We start from the raw sequence: 26195 nt of genomic DNA on the forward strand, positions 1-26195 counted from the left end.
GGGATGTTTTTAGAGAAGCCTTGGAAATTTACACCTTTATTAGGGAGAGTAGCCTAAATCATTTACGAGCAGCGATGGGGAACTTCAGATTCAAGTAGAGTAGTCTTGGTCCTCAATCTGACTACTTAAGGTAAACCCCTTTTTTGGGTTGGCCCCTTATTTGCCTTTTGAGTTTGACTAGATATGGGACCTTGGATTTTGGTCCTTTCTCACATTTTTTTCCTTTTTTGCTCGATTGATGCCTGATGGGAGTAGGATCAATTTTTGAAGCATGTCCTTGGTGCATTTTAGGGGTCTTCCCTTCTTGGTTGTTTCACCCAAGTTGGGGTTTCTCTTATTAAGGCATGGGGTAAACCTGAGGAGGCAAAGGTTGAAAGCAGGCTCCTTCAAATTTAGTTGAGTCTTGTGTCACAAGAAGTGGCGATGCCATCAAGAGGACTGCAACGATAGATGTGACTTGCACCTACCTCCTTGCAGATGATGTAGCATCACTTAATCGGGCTTGGCAGAGACATGTGAAAGAGTTGCCTCTTGGCTACCTTTCACAAGGGGAGATTCCACTTCATTGCTAGGAGATGAGGCCTCATTGACTGGTGATCCTTGACAAACTACATGATAGTGTTGGTGATTCTACTAGTTGAGGCCGTAAACGCTCCTCCAACCATGGTTCATGGCTCAATGCTTGCTACCCCTTGTTTTTGGTGCTCTTCTATCAAGGGACCCCTAGATCTGATGGGGATATAGATGGCAGAGGATGCGTTGTTGCTTCATTAAACAAATGATGGATCTCAAGGAGGTGGGATAACCTCCTTTGATCTAGTGATAGGTGGGAGCTAGGAAAGGAAGTAGGATGCACGTTATAGATACAACCATTGTGGAAATCAGGCTATGGAATGTGCCCGCGATCAATGAGAAGGAAAAAAGGATATTCCTTACTAATCTCCTATGATTATCACATTTTTGGCAGTATGTTCATATATATATGTATATATATGTATATATATATATGTATATATATGTATATATATATGTTCAATATATTATATATATATGTTTTGTGAATGTAACATGTTTTACCCTTCAAGGGTATTTTGGTTTTTTTGACACTTGTAATCTGTTTTTTTATTTCTTTATTTTTATCTTTATTTTGGTCATAATGGGCATTCATTATATTGTCAAGGGCATTTTTGCCTTTACCAATATAACCGTTGAGGACTCCCCAACAACTAGATTTCTAGCCATTGAGAGCTTCCAACAACTATATCTTAGGATCTCCTCACTCCCTTCTTGTATATAAATATGGGCCTTGAGCCCTTTTGTCTAGTATGCATTTTGACATTCAACAAAGAATATATTTTTATGTTGTGTATTCTTTTAAGTCCCTAAGTGGCTATTGTGCTTGTACCCCTTTTGTGGGTTTGTATTTTGCCTCTTGTTTGAGGTGTGTGGAGACTTCTTGATCTATTGTGCTTGTAACCCTTTTGTGGGATTTGTTTTTGCCTCGTTTGAGGTGTGTAGAGACTTCTTGATCTCATTACATGGTATCAGAGCCATTGCAAGTTTGATCGTGGTAAAGCTTGTTCGTGTAGACGTGAGGTCGTGGATTGTGTGATTGTGGACTCGTAGTGCCCAAAAGAACTCCACTTTCATTCTCTTCTCCTTCTCTATCTTTCTCTTTTTTTCTCTTGTATCTATGGAGGATGAACGAGAAGTGATTGTCACCATGCCCGTGAGACTTAATGACACAAACTATGTGATGTGGGCATCCATAGTGAAGCATAAAATTTGGGAAAAGGTTTTATGGGGCTTGGTGGATGGATCCGAGAAAGAACCAAAGTTTATGCTTACCAAGAATGAAAAATGACAAAGAAGTTGCACTTCAAGGAGAATAGATGAATAAAGCCATTGCCGACTATGAAAAGAGATGGAAAGAGTAGAGGATGGGTCATTCCAAAATCATGGGATGACTTGTTAATAGTGTTGAAATAAAAAAATGTTCTAGTTTAACAAAGTTTGAATTTGTTAGTGATGGTCCGAAATATCTCCAAGATATGTATTCTCTAAGGGATGTAGCTCATATATGTAACCTCCAAAAGAAAGAAAGGACAATGACCTAAGGAGATATGAGCATAAGATAATACTAAAATGCTCTTTCTCTCCTTTAAGATGAATTAGCTTTCCTAGAGCCTAAGTGGCATTGTCCACTTACATAGCGCTCTGAGAAAAACAAATCAACTCGGAGCACTTTTATCATTTTGTAAATGGGCTTAAACCCGAATTTAAAGGGACTAAATCATCTCTTCTTCATAGAGGAGGTGTTCCTTTCATAATAGAAATTGTAGAAGAACTAATTATGGAAGATAATAGATTGAATAAACCCTCCTCTACCAAAGAAGATGAATCAATGCTTGTTATGTCAAGATTCGAAAATTACATAAGAGCATATAGGCCTCCTCACTTTGGAAGATGCCAAAATGACTATGGAAGGAACTCGAGTGATTATGAATACAAGAAAAGTAGTAAGATAATATGCCACTTTTGCAATTAACCAGGTCACATCAAGCCATTTTGTCCAAAAAGGAGAAAAGAAGTTCGAAGAGATAAAAGAAACTACCCTCTATGGTATCATCAAGCGAGAGGGATGGTGTAGATGAAAGTTCCAAAAATGTCTCACTTGCCCAACTCATAGAAAATTTTCAACTACTACTCAAAGGTCAATCTTCTGCTCTAATGCAGTTGTCTCAACATGTGTGGACCTCGGTAAAAACTCTTAGATTCTTGATTCTGATATCTCTTTCCATATGACTCCTAATGAGTCCATACTATCGAAATGTCTCATTAACTCCAATGATTCTTATGTTTTAACCGTTGATGGAACATCTTTGAAAATCAAAAGTTTTGGTACTTTGAAAAATTCTTCTAAAATTATCAAAATTTTTATGTCCCAAATATTAGAGTAGTACCAAAACTTAACTAAAATCTCTTATCTGTTTCTCAAATTACCGACCATGGATGTAAGGTCACATTTTCATTTAATGATTGCTTGGTATAAGATCTCCAATCCGAGAAGCCGATTGGGCGAGGCCATAGAAGAGGCGACCTTTACTACATGGACAATTTAGAACTATTCAATCAAGCTTTTTGTAATTTTGTCGAAAAGAAAGATATTGAAAATTGGCATAGGAGATTACGACATCCAAGTATGTCAAAAATGTATTTATTCCCTTTTCTTGAAAGTTGTAATAAAAAGGATTTGATTTGTGAAGATTGCATTATTAGAAAAATGAAATCTCTACCTTCCTTTTGGAACTTAACCAATTTGTTTCTAAATAACCATTTGAGTTAATACATTCAGATGTACAGGAACCGACACCAGTTATCTTTAAAGGCGTTTCTTATTATGTAATATTTGTGGATGATTACAATAGGTACACATGGATTTATTTTCTTAGATTCAAATCCGAAGTATTTGAGTGTTTTAAAAAATTTCATAGTTATGTCAAAATCAATTTAAAGGCTCCGTTAAAATATTTAGATCTGATTATGGAGAAGAATTTTTATCAAATGATTTAAAAAAAATTCTTGATCAACAAGGGATTATTTATAAAACAAACCTGTCCCTAAACCCCATAACAAAATGGATTGGTCGAAAGAATGCATCGATACATTATTGAAACTACTAGAACTCTTCTAATATCCAAAAATGTTTCTAAAAGGTTTTAGGCTGAAGCCGCCCTTACAACGGTTTATTTAATTAATAAAATGCTTTCTACTGTTCTTGAAAATACTTTTCCTATTCAAAATTATTTAAGATCTCTCCCGATTAGACAAGATTGAAAATCTTTGGTTGTAAATGTTTTGTTCTTTCTAACAAAAATGACAAACTTTTCGTTAAGGCCATTCCTTGTGTTTTCTTAGGCTATGTCGAAAACCAAAAACGATTTAGGTGTTATGATATTGAAAAGGATAAACTTTATGTTTCAAGGAATGCAACTTTTCTTGAACAAAAATTTGTTTTTAAAAAATTGAGTCTAAAAACCTATGCGAGTACTCATTTTTATTTGATCTAATGCATGAGCATAATAATGATATTATTGATGGGAATGAAAGTAATGATCATGTGAGTGAAAGTAATGATATTCATGATATGCATGAGAGTGTCAATCAGTGTTGTGAAAAGCGTTGAGGCGTAGCGAGGTGCTCGACCAAAATCTGAGGCGAGGCGTAAAGCGTAAGCCTAAAAAAAACTATACAAAAATATCTAAAATTATAAATAAATAAAAATTTCTTTATTGATGAAACAACAACTACCAAAAAATAAAAAATCTCAAATAAATACTGAAAAAACATGAGATTAACATGTAAAAAAAAATAACATTAATGCAACAACTGGATCTATGTAAGTATGCTAAAACATGAGCATTCGTTAAATAAAAAATTAACATTAACAATGAAATGCATATTAGCATTAACAATATCAAATGTATAATTTCTTATGTAAAGGCATTATCTGTTAATGGAGATGACATGTCAACATAATTAACATTAGCATTAACAACTTGATTTATGTAAGTATCTAAGAAATAAAACATGAGCACTTATTAAATAAAAAATTAATATTAGCATTAACAAGATAAGGAATTTCTTCTTCTTCTTCTAAAATTATAAATAAATAAAAAAAATTTATTGATGAAGCAACAACTAACAAGAAATAAAAAATCTTAAACAAATACTGACAAAATACGAGATTAACATGTAAAAATAACATTAATGCAACAACTTGATCTATGTAAGTATCTAAGAAATAAAACATGAGCATTCATTAAATAAAAAATTAACATTAGCATTAAAAAGCTGATTTTTTTTCTTGTAAAATTATAAATAAATAAAAAATTCTTTATTGATGAAGCAACAACTAACAAGAAATAAAAAATCTCAAACAAATACTGAAAAAATACGAGATTAACATATAAAAATAACATTAATGCAACAACATGATCTATGTAAGTATCTAAGAAATAAAACATGAGCATTCATTAAATAAAAACTTAACATTAGCATTAAAAAGATGATTTTTTTCTTCTTCTAAAATTATAAATAAATAAAAAATTCTTTATTGATGAAGCAACAACTAACAAGAAATAAAAAATCTCAAACAAATACTGAAAAAATACGAGAATAACATATAAAAATAACATTAATGCAACAACTTGATCTATTTAAGTATCTAAGAAATAAAACATGAGCATTCATTAAATAAAAAATTAACATTAGCATTAACAAGATGAAGAATTTCTTCTTCTTCTTCTAAAATTATGAATAAATAAAAAATTCTTTATTGATGAAGCAAAAACTAACAAAAAATAAAAAATCTCAAACAAATACTGAAAAAATACGAGATTAACATGTAAAAATAACATTAATGCAACAACTTGATCTATGTAAGTATCTAAGAAATAAAACATGAGCATTCATTAAATAAAAAATTAACATTAGCATTAACAAGATGAGGAATTTCTTCTTCTAAAATTATGTAAGTACCTGAGAAATAAAACATGAGCATTCATTAAATAAAAATTAACATTAGCATTAACAAGATGAGAAACTTCTTCTTCTTCTCGAGGCATGCCTCGAGGCATATGAGGTGCACGAGGCGTAGGCCTCAAGGCGTAGGCCTCAAGGCGTATGAGGCGTACGACTCAAGGCGTATGAGGCGCACGCCTCTGGCTCTTTACGCCTTGTACCTGCGCCTCAAGGCAGAAAGGCCCTCGCCTTGATGCGAGGCGCGCTTTTTGCGCCTTGAGGTGTGTTTTTAATAACACTGGTGTCAATGGTAACACTCATGATGCTCATAAAGGTGATATGTCTATTGTTGAACCTCATAATGAACTTCAAACGTATTCTCATCGTACACAAGATCAACCATCATGTGCATTAAAGAGGTATTGCCAAAGTCAAGACAGGTCAATCTAGTGTTAGAAGATCTACGAGAATATCCCGTTTGTATCCTATGAGTCATTTGAACCCTACTATAGAGCTTGTCTTATGGTCATTCACTCTTATGTCGAACCATCCTCCTATAGTGAGGCAAAAAATCATCATGAATGGATTGAAACCATGAATAATGAATTAGAAACTTTAGAAAAAGCCAAAACTTGGGAGATTCAATCCTTACATATGGGAAATAAAACCATAGGGTGTAGATAGGTATACAAAATCAAAATAAAAAATGATGAAACACTAGAGAGATACAAAGCTAGGCTAGTAGCTAAAGAGTATAGTGAAAAATATGTAACAGACTATGAGAAAACCTTTGCCACAGTAGCTAGGATGACCATATTTAGAACTCTTATCACCATAGCATCTATTAAAAAATTGCCAATCTTTCAAATGGATGTTAAAAATGCTTTTCTAAATGGAACCCTTAATGAAGAAGTCTATATCGAACCTCCTCTCGGGTTGGGTTTGGCACATGAAAAAATTATTCGTTTGCAAGACTTTGTATGGTCTAGATGGTTCAACTAGGATTTAGATTTTATTATACTGATACTGTCTTATTAAGTCTTTTGATGCATGTATAGTTATCTTACTCTTTTACGTGGATGATATGATTATCACATAGAGTTAGTGATATCAAAGATATTCTCAAAATGAATTTTGATATAACAGATTTTGGTTTTCTTCAATATTTTCTTGGAATAAAAGTTATTCACCCTGAAGGTATTTTTTATCTCAAACCAAGTATGCAACTGAGATAGTTGAAAGGGTTGGGTCTTACTGATGAAAAGAGAGTTGACATGATAGAGGTCATCAATGCAAAAATGAAGAAAGATGATGGAAAACCTTTGAAAGATCCAACTCCATATCACCAAATGATTGGTGCCCTAACTTACCTTTCTATCACTTGTCCTGATATTGCCCATGTTATTCATACTGCTAGTCAATTTCAGCATTCTCCCACTACAATAATATCAGTGCTGTAATGAGAATAGTTAGATATGATAAAAATACTATTAATCATAATTTATTTGTATCATCTTCATCTCCATTAGATGTTATTGCATATACCGACTCTGATTGGGGCGAAGATGTAAATGATCATTTTTGTATTTTTGTAGGCGATTCCTTGATATATTGGAGATGCAAAAGGCAACAAAAGGTGTCCCTGTCCTCTACAAAAGCCGAATAGCATGCCATGACCACTACGACTTTTGAATTAATACAAAGGTGTTGTCTATATTGCGAGCAGTCATACATTTCATGAGCGAACAAAGCATATCGAAATGGATTGCCATTATGTCCGTGAAGAATTTCCGAAGAAGGCAATCACTCTACCATATGTACCATTTGAGTATCAACTAGCAGATTTCTTCACTAAGGTGCAACCCTCTCCCAGATTTTACTTTTTCTCGATTGTGATTATGTGAGTTTGAGGGGGGGGGTGTTAAAATATAAATGTTATATATAAATATATATATATTTATGAATGTAATATGTTTTACCCTTCAGGGCTATTTTTGGTCTTTTTGACACTTATAATAGGAACAACCCAATAGGGAAACTGTTTTTTTATTTTTATCTTTATTTTGGCCATAATGGGCATTTGTTATATTGTCAAGGGCATTTTTGCCCTTAAAAATATAACCGTTGGGGGAGCCCCCAACGACTAGATTTCTAGCCATTGGGAGCTCCCAACAGCTATATCTTGGGAGCTCCTCACTCCCCTCTTGTATATAAATGTGGGCCTTGAGCCCCTTGTCTAGTATGCATTTTGACATTCAATAAAGAATATATTTTTATGTTATGTGTATCCTTTTAAGTCCCTATGTGGCTATTGTGCTTACCCCTTTTATGGGTTTGTATTTGCCTCTTGTTTATGGTGTGTGGAAACTTCTTGATCTATTGTGCTTGTATCATTTTGTAGGTTTTTATTTGCCTTTTATTTGAGGTGTATGGGGACTTCTTGATCTCATTACACTAATCTCGAGGTTTAAAAAAGGCTCAGATGTGAACTTTGGTGGGGGAGAACTATGCACCTTGTAGGTAGATGGTGAAGACATCGACAAAGGGGGAAGTGGGAGACATTCAAGATCATAAGGAAACTGAGATACATTATGTGCGAATTGATTCTATGGGCAAAAGATGGTAAGGACTGCAAGCATAATTTTTGAAGAAACAAGTTAGGTTGATCTGGATTCGAATTCCAGAGCTTGTTGCTCGTCTGACCCGCATAGGAGACCCACCAAGGAGGACATCCTCCCCTATTTATGGAACAAACTAAGACCAGAGAATCCCATAATGATTTCGGATATTTGCGGAGAGCCTAACTTTGGCCTAGGCCTAATTATGAATAATGCAGACCCAATTGATGAAGACTCGAATCCATTGCCCCGAGTACTTGATGTAGATACTAGTGAGGCAGATCCAGATCCAAGCTCCCAACTCCAAGTGCTAAAGCTTATGGGACCCACACCTAGGAGGCCACCTCATTCTTCTAGCATTCAAGACCAGGTGTGGCCTAAGCTAGGAATACCCCCTTTAGAAATAGGCCAAGTGAGACCCACCTGTGGGATGCCCCCTCCTGAATTAGGCCAAGGTGTTTCAGTGGGACCCACCTCCTTGATGCCACAACCACAATTAGAGCCCATGAAAGTCATGTTCCCCCCTAAAAGAAGAAATCTCCTCCCTAAAAAAAGAAAAAGGAAGTCCAAGGGAGGAATCTAGTTCTAGAGAGGAGAAACCTATTTCTTAGTTGGTCCAACTAGGCTTACCCAAAGTTGGACTAAGCTCTCAAATGTAACACCCCAAAATCCTAGACTTGAAACTTTTTTATAAAAAGGTTAGAAAGTTTTGAAATCGACCATTTATCAGAGTTTTAAATAGAGGTTCAGCGGAAAATCATGTTTGAAATAATAAGTCCTTGAACCTTTGACGCATTACAGCGCAAACTTCCCTTTACAAACAGATTTGAAACTCCATATATATATTGAATTAAGAAGAAACAGAGTTTTGGTAACACAATCTTAATAATTCAGAGTTTAAATCAAAGAGAAATTTTTAAAGTAACTTTATACAAATTTATCAAAATGTCCTCAGGAGCAAAGCGTCAGAGAAATAGTCTCATCTTGATCTCATCACGCCATCGTGTTATCGCAAATCCGAAACACCACCTACCCATCAAATGGGTCAGTTTCGCGAAAAACTAGTAGGGGTGCAAAAGATAAGAATGAGTGAAAACTGCAATAAGCAAGATAACTACTAAACTAAACTAAACAGGAGAAGCAAAACTAACAGAGCTAACCATACATGTTGTCGAGTATTGCAAGCAAAATTAAAATAAGACAAGTGGCTAAATACGAGAGTAGTAACAAACAAAGTGCTAAACAAGCAAAATAAGCAACTCTAGCAGTCCAACTGATTCTACAGTTAGAGAGTAACTAACTTTACCAAACAATCAAGTATAGTAAGCAGAGTAGCTGAATAAGATAAACATTCATAACAGAGCTCACAATGCATGCAATTACCACTGAATTCTTCAGTCCACCGACAAGTAACTACATTAATCATAAGGTGCAAGCTATTGTACAACAAACACTTTATAAGCTATACACGATAAGCAATCACACGGCAGCAGTTATATATTAATCACAAGATGCAGGCCACTTATAAGACAAGCAACTACATTAGTCCTAGTGGTAAACAATTCGTAGATTACGAGCTGTAAGCAGTCGCATTAGTCATAAGACGTAAACAACTCGTAGATTACGAGTTGTAAGCCATCACATTAATCTTAAGATACAACCAATTCGTAGATTACGAGCTGTAAGCCATCACACTAGTCATAAGAGACTCACGCCAACAAGTGCTACATTACATCAAGCACGAATAGTTCAACAAAATAGTAAAGTAAGTCACATGTATCATATTGCAACTAGCACAATATTATTATCATAAGCATTTAACTAGTACGAGCAGCTAGTTATTACTAGCAAAGAACCAGTGTAACACTACAACATGCGTGCATAGCTCAACGAGTAGTATACTGAACTATTGAGTAAGCAAGCAAATCATGTCACAACACGCATATCTCATAATAATATGAGTAGGTTATATTTTGTTCTGATTATTAGCTGACCCTGTTACTCTGATACCAAAGTTGTAACTCTCCAAACTCCTAGACTTGAAACTTTTTATGAAAAGGTTGAAAGTTTTGAAATCGACCATTTATCAGAGTTTGAAATAGAGGTTCAGCGGAAAATCATGTTTGAAATAACAAGTCCCTGAACCTTGGGCGCATTACAACACAAACTTTCCTTTACAAGCAGATTTGAAACTTCATATATATATATTGAATTAAGAAGAAACAAAGTTTTGGTAACACAATTTTAATAATTCAGAGTTTAAATCAAAGAAAGATTTTTAAAGTAACTTTATACCAAATTTACCAAAATGTCCTCAGGAGCGAAACATTAGGGAAAGAGTCTCATTTTGATCTCATCACGCTATCGTGTCATCGCAACATCACCTGTCCATCAAATGAGTCAGTTTCGCGAAAAACTAGCAGGGGTGCAAACGACAAAAAACAAAGACTGCAATAAGCAAGATAATTACTAAACTAAACAGGAGAAAAAAAACTAGCAGAGCTAACCATACATGCTGTCGAGTATTGCAAGCAAAACTAAAATAAGGCAAGTGGCTAAATACAAGAGCAGTAACGAACAAAGTGCTAAACAAGCAAAATAAGCATCTCTAGCATTCTAACTGATTATACAGGTAGAGAGTAACTAACTCCACCAAGCAGTCAAGTATAGTAAGCAGAGTAGCTGAATAAGATAAGCATTCATAACAAAGCTCACAATGCATGCAATTACCACTGAATTTTTCAGTCCACCGACAAGTAACTACATTAATCATAAGGTGCAAGCTATTGCACAACAAACAGTTTATAAGCTACACGCGATAAGCAATCATACGACAACAATTATATATTAATCACAAAATGCAGGCAGCTTATAAGACAAACAACTATATTAGTCATAGTGCTAAACAATTCGTAGATTACGAGTTGTAAGCAGTCGCATTAGTCATAAGACGTAAACAACTCGTAGATTATGAGTTGTAATCCATCACATTAATCTTAAGATACAACCAGTTCGTAGATTACAAGCTGTAAGCCATCACACTAGTCATAAGAGACTCAAGCCAACAAGTGCTACATTATATCAAGCACGAATAGTTCAACAAAATAGTAAAGTAAGTCACATGTATCATATTGCAACTAGCATAATACTATTATCATAAGCATTTAACTAGTACGAGCAGCTAGTTATTACTAGCAAAGAACTAGTGTAATGCTACAATAGGCGTGCATAGCTCAACGAGTAGTATACTGAACTATTGAGCAAACAAGTAAATCATGTCACAACACACATATCTCATAATAATGTGAGTATGTTATAATTTATTCTGATTATTAGCTGGCCATTGTGGGTACGCACAAGGCACGAAACAGAGAAACAACCGAGATCGATCCGAGGGTTTATTATGCTATGTATTTTATGATACCCCGAATGACTGACTCAGTCCGCTCCTAAAGGGATGACTAGTGACCAATAGAGTAAATCCCCAAAGGCATAAGTGACCCGTGGATGCATCCATACTTCTGCAGAAGTAGCCTGAAAGCTATCTTTGTAGTTCATTTCCCCTAACTCTGATGACTGAGAAAGCCGAGTCTTTTGCCCGTAATAGCCATTAATGGCCTGTCCATCAGAGTTTTGTACCATCCATCCTTTCTCTTGATGAACCGTTTCAAACAGGCACAACGAGGGTTTCTTAACCACTGTCCCATTCTACATGCTCAGGTCCATTATACCCACTCGAGCATCTTGCCTGTGAAGGCGAAACCATCACCATTAGGTGATTAAACGCGCCAGTGCATGTTCGAGGCAACCACACACCTCTCATTCTACTCACCGTAGTACGCAACGTACATATTCAAAAGTACAACTACGATGAGAAGAGTCAACTTATTGTGAGGGTGAAAACGTCACAATTTGTGGTCTCAAAACATGTGCCATTGCACGTTCGAGGTAGACATAGACCTCTCATCCTACTTATCGTAGTACACAGCGTACCTGTTCAAAGTACAACTACAATGAGAGGAGTATGGATTTCTCAAAGAAAATCCCCACAACATTGCTTTGCCAAAGTATACGATGAAACCATTCAAGTTCAAACTTGCCATACTCTGGTCCTTTAGACCGTCAAGAGCTTCTTGTCTGTTAGGCGAATATCAAGGTTACATGATTACCATCGGGTGCCAAAACATATTTCGAGGTTACCACAGACCTCTCATCCTACTCCTCGTAGTCTAAACATATCGTACATGACTAAGAGTATGACTAGGAGGAGAGGGGTATGAATTTCTCAAAAGAAATCCATCAGCAATAATCTCGCGAAGGAAGTGTGATTGTTGTAAAATTTTCTTCTTTTTTCTTTTTTAGGAAAAAGAGAAAAATTCTCGCAAGGTCTCACTTGACCTTTTGAAAATAGATTTTGAAATAACTCGCCTCCATTTTTAGAAAAATTACGGGAAAATGGGGAGACGGGATTCACTCGTCAGTACGAGGTTCAGCCGTTCTTGGAACCTTTACCAGGGGTAATCGAACCAAGGATCGAATTTATGCCTTTGCTTTGCCTAAATTTATCTAAGAAATTATTCTAAGTCCTAAATGCACATAGAATCAGGCTTGTGCTATAATTTTGAATTTGAAAATATGTATGCTTTTGAAAATGCTTTAAAGATTTGGATTTTTTCCAAGTGATTTTGAAATGGATTTGAAAATATCCTTTTAAGAAGTTCAGAAATCGATTTTGAATTGAAAGGTTAGAACTTAAAATGAACTTGAATTGAAAGTTTGAAATTGAAGATTTTTTAAATTGGATTCAAGGTTAAGAACATTGAAATCTGAATTGATTGAAAATCAAATTTGAATTGAGAATTGACATTAGAAATCGAATTTTGAGATTTGAAATCAGAATTGAACTTGAAATTTGAATTTGAACTTTAAACTTGAAATTAGAATTGAAGTTTGGAATTCTGAAAGATTGAGTTTGAAAAATGAACTTGTAAATGTAAATGTAAATGTAAATGTAAATGTAAATGTAAATGTAAATGTAAATTGAAATGTAAATTGAAATTGAAATTGAAATTGAAATTGAAATTGAAATTGAAATTGAAATTGAAATTGAAATTGAAATTGAACTTGAAATTGAAATTGAAATTGAAATTGAAGAAGTTGAAATGAAAATTTAATTAAGACTTGAATTTGAACTTCTGAAATCAAAAATTAAACTTAACATTTATAATAAAGAATTTAAATTTGAAATTAAAATTGAACTTTCAAACTGAATTTATTTTGAATTTTGAGAATTTGAAAATCGAAATTGAGTTTTTTAATTGAATTTACTTTGAGTTTTGAAAATGGAAAATCGAAATAGAATTTGAGAGTTATTTTGAACTTTGAATTTATCCTGAAAATTGAAGTTGAAATTCTGAATGAAGAATTCAAGTTTAAATTGAATTTGGAATTGGGATTTGAATAAAAGTTAAAAGTTAAAATTTGAAATTTGAGAAATGAAATGGAATTTTGGAAAATGAAATTTAACTGAAATCATTTTGGAATTTGAAAATTCAAAATTGATTTTAGAATTAAATCGAATTTGGAAATTGAAATGAAATTTGAAAAATTCGAAATTTGAATTTGAAAAATGCTTCATTATCTTACATTTACTAGGCCTGATATCACATATTGAGTCAATAAGTCTCTTAATTCATGCATGAGCCAAGGACGAGACACATTGATGCATTAAAAAGGATACCGAGATACTTGAAGAGTATTGTTGGTGATGGACTTTTGTACACCAAAAGCAGATTCATAAATATTGCTCATGATATCATTGCTTACTCAGATGCAGACTGGGCCCTTGATGATCGAAAGTCAGTTTCAGGTTATGGTGTTTTCATTGGTGCCAATCTTGTTTCCTGGAGTAGTAGAAAACAGAAGGTAGTGGCTAGATCTAGTACGGAAGCCGAATACAGGGCAATGGCTGCTGCTACGACAGACGTAACATGGACTAAACATTTGTTAACAGAGGTAAAGGAGCCGATTGCTAATTGCATTCTTCTTTGTGACAACCAAAGTGCTATTCAAATATCTCTTAATCCTATTCATCACAGCAAGACCAAGCACATTGAGATTGATCAACATTTTATCAGGCAGAAGATTGAAGATAAAGAGATTGAGCCTCATTATGTTAGAACAGAAGACCAGGTGGTTGATTTGTTCACTAAGGGGCTCACAGAATGTCGTTTTTGGTTCTTAAAGATAAAGTTGTCCATGATTCAAAATCATGCACAACTTGAGGGGGACTATTAGATAGGGCAGATATCTGTGTGTTTGTATTTGAGTTTGGATTCGGATCTGGACCGGATCCAATCTACATATGTATAACATGTCCAACTTATATTGGACATACTTGTAAATACCTGTAACTTGTTAGGGTTACTTATAAAAAAACCGTGTATTAGGTTTTGTGTTTAATATTAAAAGGAAGAGGTCATGATTTTTCCTCTATGAAAAAACATGATTAGTTGCAACCTCATTTCTCTTTCCTCTTTGTAGCTTCTTGGTTATCGATTTTGGAGAATTCTAACAACCATATGTGTAATCTTCTGGTTTAACCTTCCAAGTGCCCTAGCTTCTGTCATTAGGACTCATCACATACATGCCATTCTTGTGTAATTTTCCATTAAGAATGGTGTGTGTATAAGAAGACGCCATAAACCTGAGATGGACCCTAGAATACAATACATGGTGTCTACTTGTTTCTTCATTTTGGAGACCAGTTTTAGTAAATGCATATAGTTCTAGTTCAAATTCTTTTGTAACTTAGTCGAACAGGTGAGACCAGTGTTGTGAAAAGCGTTGAGGCGTAGCGAGGCGCTCGACCAAAATCTGAGGCGAGGCGTAAGCCTCGAGGCGTAAAGCGTAAGCCTAAAAAAAACTATACAAAAATATCTAAAATTATAAATAAATAAAAAATTCTTTATTGATGAAACAACAACTACCAAAAAATAAAAAATCTCAAATAAATACTGAAAAAACATGAGATTAACATGTAAAAAAAAATAACATTAATGCAACAACTGGATCTATGTAAGTATGCTAAAACATGAGCATTCGTTAAATAAAAAATTAACATTAACAATGAAATGCATATTAGCATTAACAATATCAAATGTATAATTTCTTATGTAAAGGCATTATCTGTTAATGGAGATGACATGTCAACATAATTAACATTAGCATTAACAACTTGATTTATGTAAGTATCTAAGAAATAAAACATGAGCACTTATTAAATAAAAAATTAATATTAGCATTAACAAGATAAGGAATTTCTTCTTCTTCTTCTAAAATTATAAATAAATAAAAAAAATTTATTGATGAAGCAACAACTAACAAGAAATAAAAAATCTTAAACAAATACTGACAAAATACGAGATTAACATGTAAAAATAACATTAATGCAACAACTTGATCTATGTAAGTATCTAAGAAATAAAACATGAGCATTCATTAAATAAAAAATTAACATTAGCATTAAAAAGCTGATTTTTTTTCTTGTAAAATTATAAATAAATAAAAAATTCTTTATTGATGAAGCAACAACTAACAAGAAATAAAAAATCTCAAACAAATACTGAAAAAATACGAGATTAACATATAAAAATAACATTAATGCAACAACATGATCTATGTAAGTATCTAAGAAATAAAACATGAGCATTCATTAAATAAAAACTTAACATTAGCATTAAAAAGATGATTTTTTTCTTCTTCTAAAATTATAAATAAATAAAAAATTCTTTATTGATGAAGCAACAACTAACAAGAAATAAAAAATCTCAAACAAATACTGAAAAAATACGAGAATAACATATAAAAATAACATTAATGCAACAACTTGATCTATTTAAGTATCTAAGAAATAAAACATGAGCATTCATTAAATAAAAAATTAACATTAGCATTAACAAGATGAAGAATTTCTTCTTCTTCTTCTAAAATTATGAATAAATAAAAAATTCTTTATTGATGAAGCAAAAACTAACAAAAAATAAAAAATCTCAAACAAATACTGAAAAAATACGAGATTAACATGTAAAAATAACATTAATGCAACAACTTGATCTATGTAAGTATCTAAGAAATAAAACATGAGCATTCATTAAATAAAAAATTAACATTAGCATTAACAAGATGAGGAATTTCTTCTTCTTCTAAAATTATGTAAGTACCTGAGAAATAAAACATGAGCATTCATTAAATAAAAATTAACATTAGCATTAACAAGATGAGAAACTTCTTCTCGAGGCATGCCTCGAGGCGTATGAGGCGCACGCCTCTGGCTCTTTACGCATTGTACCTGCGCCTCAAGGCAGAAAGGCCTTCACCTTGAGGCAAGGCGCGCTTTTTGCGCCTTGAGGCGTGGTTTTAATAACACTGGGTGAGACATAAACCTATAATTGTTATACACTGGATAAGGGTAAATTCAGCTACAATTGTTGATAAACCTATATTTATAGGTTGGTATCAACCTATAATTATTGATATCCATCCCCATCTTAATGTAAGCATGTTTGTCATTCTTGGGAAAATTTAGCTTCATGTTTCAACAAACGGTGTTGCTATCTAGTGTGTCAGTAGGGATTCAACCTCTGTCAAGCCACTTTTCCAAATTTCCTCAACTCCCACAGGTATGGCACCTTCGAGCTCAAATTGAGAGCCCCAGAGACAGAAGTTTGCATTTTGACCTTGGCCTCTTCAGATTGTAGCCACCAAGTTTCATCAAGTCGACAGGCAATCTAAAATCCATTTCTGGGCATTGGAGTTGCCCACTCTCCATACAGCTGTTCCCCTTAATAGACAAAATTTGTGGTACCTCATTTCCTACTCTTTTGTATTTGAAAAGTTGTGGTCACCAACCAAAACAGTTAAAGATGATGATGTGCCCTGGAAATGTCATCCGTTTCCTATTCATGCCACTTATAAATGGTGCATCCATATATCCTGTTATTGTACCAAAAGATAATACTCATGCAGTTTAGGTTAGTGAACTTCAGTAGGCTGTGAATCATTGTTTTTGACTTTTCATCAGACATGATTCACTATGACAGTATTTATTTATCTCTTTCTTCTCTACATGAGCTGGTGGCCTCTACAATGGCAGTCGTGATGTTGGTTGCTGATATACCACTAATTTTGATTGGTGTTGTCCCTTAATTCTTTTCTTCGTGATCATGCTGCAACTTTTTTAACCTTAATCACAATGTCTACATATGGAATGAATAAGAAGCTGGAAACTGGCAATGATAATAAATTTTAAATGGAACGATTTGGTTGATTGACGAAGGTTGTTAGTAGATCTCTCTCTCATGAGATCTTCAAATTTTTGTTGGAGAATTATTCTTGTTTGGATGCTCGTGTGCTGCCAATGCAAACATGGCAGACATGGATGATTTCAGTGTATGTTTCAGGTTGTACAAGAATTTGTCTTGGGCAAGTATGATCCGGATGCAACTGCTGCTTTCAACCAAAACAGTTCAGATGCATCCATCTTAAAAGACCCTCGTTCAAAAGATGCTGCTCATAGGTATAACACGTTCGTCTCTACATGAATGTGTATCATTTCAAGACTAATTACTTAAACAAACATGCCGACTTTCTCTTAGGTGCCATAAACAAAAGTGTATTTTGACTTTATCCTAGGTACCATGCTCACCTCTACACAAATGGAACAATCTGTGATCTCACTAATCAGCCTCGAGAGACAGAGGTAAAAGAGTCGACCTTATCTCGTTTATAGGTTGCTAGTTATGGTTCTCACCATATTCTTGCCTTGTATTTGCCTTATGCCTGCAGGTACGGTTTGTATGCTCAGATTCGACCCAAGTATTGATCAGTTCAATCAAAGAGACTTCAACTTGCAAGTATGCTGTCACAGTTCAGTGCCCAATGCTTTGCAAACACCCGTAAGCCCTCTGTGCTGTAATACTTATCTTTGTTCTGGATGTTGGTGGTACGGTTCTCGTCCTTTTTTAAATGGTGATAAGTTAGTATTAAATTAATTTCCAATTCGATTAAAATAAAAAAAGTTTTTCCTAGGTTATTCACCCTTTTCCAAGCTGATATGTTGGAATAAACCATGTAAATTAAAAATACATCCTAAAGAAACTTTTCGTTTTCATCTTTCTCCATTGCTTTTTGGAGTGGATCAGTTGAGCAACTTTAGTGTGTCATCAGTCCGTGAATGCCGTTGCTTGTATATATTGGCTTTTACAGTTTTGAATCGGCCCCGTTTGAGGGCCTTTGTGAATCTAATCTACTGGCCAAATCATGTATCAGTCCAGCGTATCCAGACAGTTACAAGTTACAGATATTCTTGTTGCTTGCACGTGGACTTGTATAAGAACTTTGATTGAATTATATTCTTTACTGTTTCATGATACAAATGGGCAGATTTTGATGTCCTGTCTTGCTCTTTTGTGTTTTGACAGAGTTACACATGAAACTGGCCTAATTCTGTACAAGGCTGGGATGGACCTTTAATATCAATAAACTAAGTATTCTGAGTTCCATAGAAAGTCGATTCAGATTATCTTGATTGATATGTTGTCCTTTACAGGGTGTTTCAAGAAGAGAGGCCAGTATGGCACACTATCAACTGTAACAAAATGCCCCAAAACAACCAAGGTGCAGATGAACAGGCTGAGAGTGGCAATAAAGACGAATTGATTGCAATAACTCCAGAGATCCCTGTACACTCTGAGATATGAAATGTAATTCATCAATACTTTGCAAGTTTTTTTTCAAGCCTTTTTACAAGAACTGTTTCTCTCAATTGAATCAATTAGTGCCATGTACTCGCCTATGGCCTCTCCTTCGAGCGTAACTTCAACATCAAGTTTTGACAAAGGATCTGTACTGACCCCTCTAGTAATCTCATCTTCCACCTCTGTGTCTGCAACCGTGTCCAGTGTCCCTCTATCAGCTCCAGAGGTACTGTTCCCATTGTCCCTTGAAGAGCTAGCACTAGCTCTTGCAGTTCTAGCAGCTTGTGGGTTTGGAGTGCTCTTGGAGATGAGTATAGCCAATGCATCATTCCTTGACTCTGTTTGATGTAGAACTTCAATAACTGTGATAAGAAAACATAAGCTTCATGTATGAATCATGAGCAGTTGACCAGTGCACATTTTGACCTTAGGAAACTCATCGAAATAAGTCTATTATTGTCCGTTCCTTCGACATCATGGACATCTGCAATTGACCAACAGCTAGATGTCTAAGCCTTGAGTTTTGCCTGCCCATGAATCGGTACTTTTTTTTTTCTAGAGCACTATTAATTTAGGAAAGCAAAAACCTAACCTGGATGTTGCAATGTGTCTCCGAATTTGTAACATCATCTAGAGCTCTCTTAAAGTCATTCTCATTCATCCGAAAGGCTTCAGCTGCAATTCTTTTCTCTATTCTGCTAGCAAACAAATGATTAATTGGTATTTCTTTTCAATGACACGTACTCCACAAATAAAAAAAAGCCTATGGCATGGACACCCGAAATGAACGTTGAACACCATTCTTGTAATTTTCCTTCAATGACAGATTACAATTACAAGGAGACACGACATGGATAAGCTCGAGCATTCCTGTGGCTACCAATGTCCTATTCCTCTAGGAAGGGAGACAATGTATCCCAATAAAGGTGATGGTTTACTGGTGAGAAGGTACTGAAGCTAAAAGGGGTGAAGAACAAAAGACTGATGACAATCATGACGATAATGCATCATCATGAGGATGATGTAATCGGTGAACAATGATGCTAATTTTGACCCAGGGGTTTGGCGTAGTAGGATGGGGCCTAGACCTTTTGACGGGCAGTATAGGTTCAAATCTCATGGGTGTCACCCTCTGCATAAGCCGAAGCTTGGCGACTCCCTGAGGTCGAGGGGTAGGCCCTTAAGAGTTTTAGGCCAACGTGGACAGAGGTTGTAGTACGGCAGGCTGAGCCAGTGTGGCTAGGTCCATGCACCTGGGGCGGGTTCTCTGAGTAAAAATATAAAAACAATGATGCTAATTTTGATGACATCACGATGATAATGATTTAAGACAAACAAATGGTACTGAGGCTGAGGCTGCTGTTCCAGGTAAAATAAGATGATGACCTTCAAGATGAGCATAAAACCCTGTTTGGATATGTTTTATTTATTGTTTACATACATAAGGTAACATGCATTTTTTTTACTCGGAGAAACCGCTCCAGCCGTAGTGATAGCGGTGAGCTGGCCTAGCCTGCCGTACTTATGGTCTTTGTCCATGTCAGAGGGCTTACCCCTCAACCCCAGAGAGTTGCCAAGCTTCGGCTTACATAGGGAGGTGATGCCCATGGGATTTGAACCTAGAGTCCCCGTCAAACGGTCTAGGCCCCATCGCACTACGCCAAACCCCTTAGTCTAAGTTAACACACATTTATTATAAAGGAATCTTAACTGAATGTAACTGCCTATTTAAACTAAAAGAAAATGGAGATAAGTAGTGAGTGTGGTGGTGGCGGCAATGTTGATGGTGATGGAGGTTATAATAGTGGTGGTGGTGATGATGGAGACAATACTAGTGGTGGAGATGGTAAATGGTGGTGGTGATGATGGAAGTGGTGATGGTAGTTATGGTGGTGGTAGCAGTGATGGTGATAGTGCTAAAGAAGTGGTAGTTGTTGTGATGGTAGCAGCGGTGATAGTGATGGTGATGGGGGTAAACATGTAAGAAAAAATTAGTTAAAAAAAGAATAGGCTTCCCCTGTTTTGAGAAAAAGGGTGAACCTTCATTAAAGTTATAAAAGTTTTTTTTTAAAAAAAAAACAACAAAACTTGCTTTTAAAATAAGCATAGACAGCAAGGAGCTATTTATAAAATAATCCAAACAGAGGGTAAATGAGTGACGATTATGATGAACTAAGAAAAAGATGGTAGTGCTGATAACGTGGAAGCAGAGGCTATTAAAAGTTTGATCCTCCAACAACAAAGTTGAGTCCAAGAAAACAAAAATGATATCTTGATCCGGTGACCTTGAAAAAGAAATCTTGACAGTTGTTTGTCTGCTGCAGTAATATCGTGTGTTTTTCCATGGTTTTTAATTTTGAAAATTATGAATTTTTAACCAAGTATTTAATGAGATTGATAAAAATTATGAAAAATAATTTTAAATATAGGTGATGTCAGCTGGGTCTGGGCATGGCCTAGAGCTCACTGACAAAACCTAAATTAGCCAATTAATATTTAAGAAAAATTCCATTTTTAACCTTTAAATTTGAGCAAAAATTTGGTTAAATTCATGCAAAATTCGAAGGCAAAAATTAGGTAAGTGTACCATTAGATGTGTCTCATAATTTTGAGAATGTTAATGATTTGTTTTTCTGAAATCGGGTTACGGTTGACCCGAAAATCACGTTTTTCAAAAATGACCTTCCTCTATTTTTTACCTTTTTCTCGATTAGATCAGACTGGATTTGCTTCATTTGATCTAAGTTGATATGTATCTGGACTCAGTTCGAGATCCATATTAATTAGGATTTGGTTCACGTAAGATCCATATGGATCTTGAATCCGGATATGAATCCAAAATCTAAATATGGTCAATTTAAAAGTTAAATTGGGTAGGTAGAGTTCTACTTAGAGTAGAACTCTACCATGGAAAGACTTCCAGATGGGGGAGACACCCTCTGAAATATTCTTAGAATATAATATTAAATATTATATAAATAATAAAATAAAAATAATTAATTAATAAAAAGTGTTATCAAGAACTCTACTCTCTAATAGAGAGTTATCTAGAGAGAACATCACCCTCTAGATAAAAAGAGAAAGAAAGAAAAAAGAAAGAGAGAAAAGGAGAAATAAAATGAAGAGAAAGAAGAGGAGAAAATTCGTCTTCCTCATCAAACATCCATCATTTTTCGATCTTTTTCCATATTCGATTTAAGGTACGAGTTCCTCTCTAGATTCATATGGAAAGTAGTTTTAAATTTGGTTCATGTGAAATTTTAGAAGAAAAAGGAAAATCTGATTCAGAAATATATATAGGAATATGTATTAAGTCATGATTTCATAAATTTTTGATTTGATGTAAGCATGCCATTGATTTTTCTTGTTTAAGCACGTGTTTAACCCATGTTTAAGCTGTCGATTTTTCTTTTTAGACAATCATGCTGAATATATATATATATATATATATATATATATATATATATATATATATATATATATATATATATATATATATATATATATATATATATATATGTGTGTGTGTATGTGTGTGTGTGTGTTGATCTTGAGACTTTTGATGAATCTTGTTCATGTTCTGAAAAAACATTGATATACATGGGCGGGATCGGTTTTACCTATATGTCTTTTTATGGTTGACATCATCTAGTCAGATTGTCAGATTGCCGATGTATTGCAGGAGCAATCCGATCATACTACTGTTATGCACAGGCTGTGCAATCTAATCAGATTGTTGAAGTTTTTGAACAAGCGCAATCTAATCAGATTAGCCCCATGTGTGAGTACAGTCTGATCAAACATGCTGCGTGTGGGCTGATCAGACCTGCTGTAGATTTTTTTTTTTTTAGAGGTTATCAAATCTGGTCTTATGATATCCTGTTAGCTATTATAAATCAGATTATGTATTTGATGACTGTCATCCTATTTGACTATGCATTTCTGATGACGGTCATCAAAACTATGTTATGCTATTATGTTGATTAGATTCAAGCATGTGATATAATTAAGGTAAGATAACATATCTGAATGTGTTGTACTTGAGGATTGATTGTCGATTTATCTAAAAGTTATTTTGGTTGACTGTTAATGAATCTTATTATGTGATTTTAATAATTGTTTTCAGATTTGATGATATGTTATTTTGTGGACTGTAATTAAATCTGATTCTGCTATTAGTTTGCGAACTATGAATAGAATTGAATATACGTTGTCTTTTGGTGCTTATTAGACTTGATTTTAAGTCATTATGGGGATTGAGATCAGAATTGATTAAATGTCACTTTGTGTATTGTTATCATATATGACTTAAGTTGTCATGTTGGCTGCTATCAAACCAGATTACGTAAGTTTTTGTTGTTGTGAAAAGACCTGATTTCATATTATCTTGGTAACTGTTTTCAAACTTGAACTAATGCAGTTATGTTAACTGTTATCAGACTTGTATATACCCGTTTAATTGACTTAGAAAATCTGATTATTTGTTAAAGTTATGGGCTGTTTAGGCTGCATAGATATGGGTTTTTGTGAGCTCTTATAGGCAGCACAATGCTGCACAATTGTGCATCAATAACTTGTTCACATGTTTTTGTGCATATTTCTTTAGCAACAACAAGCTGCCGACAACACGTTGCTGTACGAGCAGTGACAACTTGTTGTTGTGCACATTTTTGGGTAACAACAATATGCTGCTGATAGCATGTTGCTGCTCACTTTAGTGTAGCAACGACATACTGTTGACAACATGTCATTGGGCATAATTATGAAGTGAAATCTGACCTACTGAATGGTGTATGGTATATGGTGTAGTTAAAATCTAGACCATATTTGCCACTTGTTGCTCATTTGCAATCTGGACTAGATTTGTGACTCGTTGCTCAAGTGCAATCTAGTTAGATTTGTCATGGTATTTGCGTGTAAAATTCGATCAGATTGGCCACAGTTGGAGCACGTGCAATTTGAGCAGACTGCTGATTATGTTGAATGTTTGCAATTTGATCAAATTGGTGATGTGTTGCATGTTATTTCTGAACAGTTTAGCTATGTTCAGACCTGCATTCATGTGGACTGCAAGGTGATGTATCTGATGTGATTTGATTGTGCATGTTTATGCATTCAAATACTATATTGCAAATATGCATATCATACACATAGAAATTCTAAAGTTATTTTGATGTTTGCATAAATATGATCATGTACATATTTGGATGTTATGCATGGAATGAATCATGATAATATGTATTGCAAGTATTTGCATATGTATGCAATTGGCTTTATGTGCATTCTTGTTGTGTGATTGAATGTGCATTGTGGACATATTTTGGAACAAAGTATTTGTTGTATATTCACTAAAATTTTGCAAAAAGATGTATAAATCAATTTGAGATGCTTTGTTGGTCAGATGTGAACCATTGTGGGCCTTGTGGGATAGGAGCATGTGTTGCTTCAACGTTGTTGATTTTATTTATACATTGAAAAATTTATTTCTAAAAATTATTGATTTTCTTAAATTAATTGCATTTTAAATTGTGCGGGTCAGGACCCGAAGTTGGTTTTGCATGTGGATTTGCAAAATGGTTCTTGTGTAAAGAACTTAAAATTATTTGAAAATATAAAAAAAGACCAAATAATGTAATTAATCTCTTCTTTGATTTCACAGTGTGAGAATCTTGGATAGGAGTCATGGGGGACCATGAGGATACTAAAACTCCATTTGCGATTATGCCCTTGAACCCAATATGGTGGTTTACCTCTCGGCCACAGTTTTAGGAAGATTTAAGCCACTTTAATGGGGGCGGTGTTAACTCAGTTATAGTTTTGGTACACCAAAAAAAGTATCGTCAATGGTTGAGGATTTTCATTAATGTCCCGACATTAAGTAAAGATTCTTAATGTTTCGATGAAAGGTGAGAATTCTTGATATCGGTCAAGGGAAAAGTGTAAAACCCAGCAATAAAATATAAATTGTGTGTTAAGCCACAACTACAAAAACCTAACTTAGATTTCGAGAATTTGTGTTTATTTTGAGTATCCGCGGGTGTAAGGAAAAGTGAAAACTAAAATTGTGTGCATTTAATATGGACATGCATACAAAAGCGAGTATAATAAAAAACTTAATAAGTTATTCATACATGCGCATTGAATCATGTATATTTACTGTTTTGCATTAGTTCATACATTCATGCTTATTCTGTTTTGCATGATATTTGTTATTATATAATATTGTTTAAATACTTGAATGATAAGTTGATCATGAAAATTGATATTGTGATATTTCTCTAAAATTATGCATGAATTTGGTTTATGTTATTTTCTTGATATTTGAATTTTTAGAGGAATTTGTACAAAGGACTTTGGTTTTTACCCGTTTTCAAAAAAACTGTTTTACAGGTTCGGGTACTCAGTGATGGGTTTGACTTGCTAGTTGGGGACTACGAGCCTTGCATGACTAAGTTCTAGGTTCTTGACAGAGTGGGTCCTTGTGTCAAACGATTTTAGTATTTCAGTTTATTTGATATTATTCATTGATTAATAAAGTTGATTATTCTTCTTTAATTCAATGCACTGTCGGTTGTGATTTGATATATATATATATAATCTGTGAGACCTCAGATTCTTGGGTTTGTTTATGCAATTATTTAAAAAAAATCACTATTTTTACGAGAATTAGTTAGCTACTTGTAAAATACTCAAAGTTTACATCTCATATCTCTTTCACTTGTTTGCTACATGACTATGCCTTTAATTTTCCATAGCATGCAACTTGACATCTGGAATCTCTATTTCAGACCAATGATAACGACTCTCACCAAGTACTGTGTTCTGATAAATCGACTTCCAACAATTACCGGAGGGAGATTTTTAATATTGCTATCCAGATAGCTCTGAATTTTTTATCCAAGACCATGAAAAGTTGATTCACACTTTTTGGAAGTCCAAACATCCTGTTCCCTTTTCCTAATTCACCAAGATTAACTCAAACCAAAACATGAATCACCAAAAATCGCCCCCCTGTTACAAATCACAGTGCTTTACTAGAAATAAAGACAAGGTTTTGATAAGAGGAGCTTAAATTCCAGAAATAACTGAATAATCTTTAATAGGGAAAACAGCTCTATGAAGAAAAGAATAATCGACGACTACCATCTTTTTTTTTTTGAAGCAGACCCCTACCAGTTATACAACTGCAACGTCCCAACACAAGTTGACGTTCCCTAGCTGCTCCTACCAGACAAGCGGAGCCCCGTTGGTATGGAAAAAAGAAGTGCCTAGGATTTACGCCAAAGCAAAAACCAAG

General features: G+C 34.5%; 1 protein-coding gene across 4 annotated transcripts in view; it reads left to right on the forward strand.

Annotated features, from left to right (window-relative positions):
• The window catches only part of OS9 (ER lectin-like protein), a 69951-nt gene extending 50636 nt beyond the window's left edge, over window positions 1-19315 (forward strand). For 3 of the 4 annotated variants that reach the window (XM_089998718.1, XM_089998709.1, XM_089998728.1), the window contains 4 exons: window positions 17603-17718; window positions 17835-17901; window positions 17988-18097; window positions 18751-19315. In XM_089998718.1, coding sequence (XP_089854844.1) covers window positions 17603-17718; window positions 17835-17901; window positions 17988-18097; window positions 18751-18901 — 444 coding nt within the window. In that variant the 3' untranslated portion in view covers window positions 18902-19315. The remainder of the gene's footprint in view (window positions 1-17602; window positions 17719-17834; window positions 17902-17987; window positions 18098-18750) is intronic. The other variant, XM_089998736.1, reaches the window with a different exon arrangement.
• Window positions 19316-26195: the final 6880 nt, after the last annotated feature.

Source organism: Nuphar pumila, chromosome 1, assembly GCF_984573655.1.
Source record: "Nuphar pumila chromosome 1, dmNupPumi1.hap1.1, whole genome shotgun sequence".
NCBI lineage: Eukaryota > Viridiplantae > Streptophyta > Magnoliopsida > Nymphaeales > Nymphaeaceae > Nuphar > Nuphar pumila.